This window comes from Ochotona curzoniae, unplaced genomic scaffold (assembly GCF_017591425.1).
Source record: "Ochotona curzoniae isolate NIBS_2020 unplaced genomic scaffold, NIBS_Ocur_1.0 contig_1328, whole genome shotgun sequence".
Taxonomy (NCBI): domain Eukaryota; kingdom Metazoa; phylum Chordata; class Mammalia; order Lagomorpha; family Ochotonidae; genus Ochotona; species Ochotona curzoniae.
This window is the reverse complement of record NW_024465041.1, coordinates 421,396-423,228: the sequence shown is the minus strand read 5'-3', so window position 1 is coordinate 423,228 and position 1,833 is coordinate 421,396. Positions and strand designations below refer to the sequence as shown.

General features: G+C 41.7%; 1 protein-coding gene across 1 annotated transcript; it reads left to right on the top strand.

The window, feature by feature from the left end:
* Positions 1-391: 391 nt before the first annotated feature.
* On the top strand, positions 392-1,372 carry LOC121146579 (olfactory receptor 7E24-like). The gene has a single exon (XM_040966082.1). The coding sequence runs from the start codon at positions 431-433 to the stop codon at positions 1,370-1,372; it is 942 nt and encodes a 313-aa protein (XP_040822016.1). The 5' UTR covers positions 392-430.
* The last annotated feature ends 461 nt before the right edge of the window (positions 1,373-1,833 follow it).

Sequence of the window (1,833 nt, the reverse complement as noted above, 5' to 3'; positions counted from 1 at the left end):
GCAGACTATTTGTAAATATTCCAAGTCAAGAAAATTTACTATCACCACAGAATAATATTAGGTGTTTTTAAGGTGCTTCATTTTGTTGAATGAGAATTGCATTTTCTTTGAAGAGAGAAAAGGGACTCAATTTTCTGTCTTTTTACAGTGTTTTGCTTTATTTTAGGGTCTCTATGAAATCATGTGATGAAGAATACACATCTTTCTAAAATGATAAATTTTAAATCTTATGTACTTATCTTTTCTGCAAATTCCAGTTATAATATGTACCTTACAATTTCCCATGTGATGGAAACAGGTCAGGTTGAATTACAAATATACGCAACTGAGGTGACCTGGTTTTCTTTTCACTAACACTATTTTCTTTTCCTGAAGGAGTGAAGATTATATAGAAACACAAAACCAAACACATGTCTCAGAATTCCATCTCATGAGCTTCTCAGAGGATGCAGATGTGCAAGCCCTCCTCTTGGGATTGTTTCTCTCCATGTACCTGGTCACAGTGCTTGGGAACCTGCTCATCATCCTGGCTGTCAACTCAGACTCCCATCTGCACACACCCATGTACTTCTTCCTCTGCAACCTGTCCTTGGCTGATGTGGGATTCACCTCCACCACAGTTCCCAAGATGATTGTGGACACCCTCACCCACAGCATGGTCATCTCCTATGATGGCTGCCTCACTCAGATGTTCATGTTCACCCTCTTTGTAAGTATGGATGATGTGCTCCTGTTGGTGATGGCCTATGACCGGTTTGTTGCCATTTGTCACCCCCTGCATTACCAGGTCATCATGAACCCTCGCTGCTGTGGCTTCCTACTTTTGCTGTCCTTTATGGCCAGCCTTTTGGATTCCCTGATGCAGAATTTGGTGGTCCTGATGGTTAGTTGCTTCAGCGGAGTGGAGATTTTTAATTTCTTCTGTGACCCATCTCAGCTTCTCAACCTTACTTGCTCTGACACCCTCAGCAGTGACATAGTCATCTATCTTATTGGGATCATATATGGCTTCCTCCCTTTGTCAGGGATCCTCTTCTCCTACTATAAAATTGTCTCCTCCATTCTGAGGGTCCCATCTCCAGGTGGCAGGTACAAAGCCTTCTCCACCTGTGGCTCTCACCTGACAGTGGTTTGCTTATTTTATGGAACAGGCCTTGGTGTATATCTCAGTTCAACTTTCTCACTTTCAGCTTTGAAGCGTGCTTTGGCCTCAGTGGTGTACACTGTGGTCACCCCCATGCTGAACCCATTTATCTACAGCCTGAGAAACCAGGACATGAATAGAGCCATGAGGAGGCTCATCAGCAGTGCAGTTGGGGTCCCTGTGCCATGCCTTTGTATTGGAAGAGGGAAAAGAAAATCAATATTGTAGACCTGCAATTCTCATCTACCTGCTAACAGCATGGTGATGCTCTTGTATACTCCAGTCCTGTGTCTGAATATTACTCTTTTGATCTTTTTAATGGGGAAGAATAACAGAGTTTTGATACATGGAAAGTATCATATACGACATAATATTACACCTATGGATCTTTCTAGTTTGTCAGTGATGATCCAGGTATCCTGCACAGATGTCCACCCAGGGTTTCAGTCTTCTTAGAGGTTCCGTCTTGCATAAATCGTATGTACTTTCCATATACATTGTGAATGTAACTTGCTTGTGCTGGTTTTCAGTGTGAACCCAGAGCACCACTCCTTTTTACTGATCCACCTGAAACAATGACCAACTCACAGACCATGTCCTTTGTGCCAGAGAGTCTGATTTTTGAATTAATACTAAGACCTATGTGAGAATTTAAAAAAATATATTTGTTTTATTTATTTTAAAGGCAC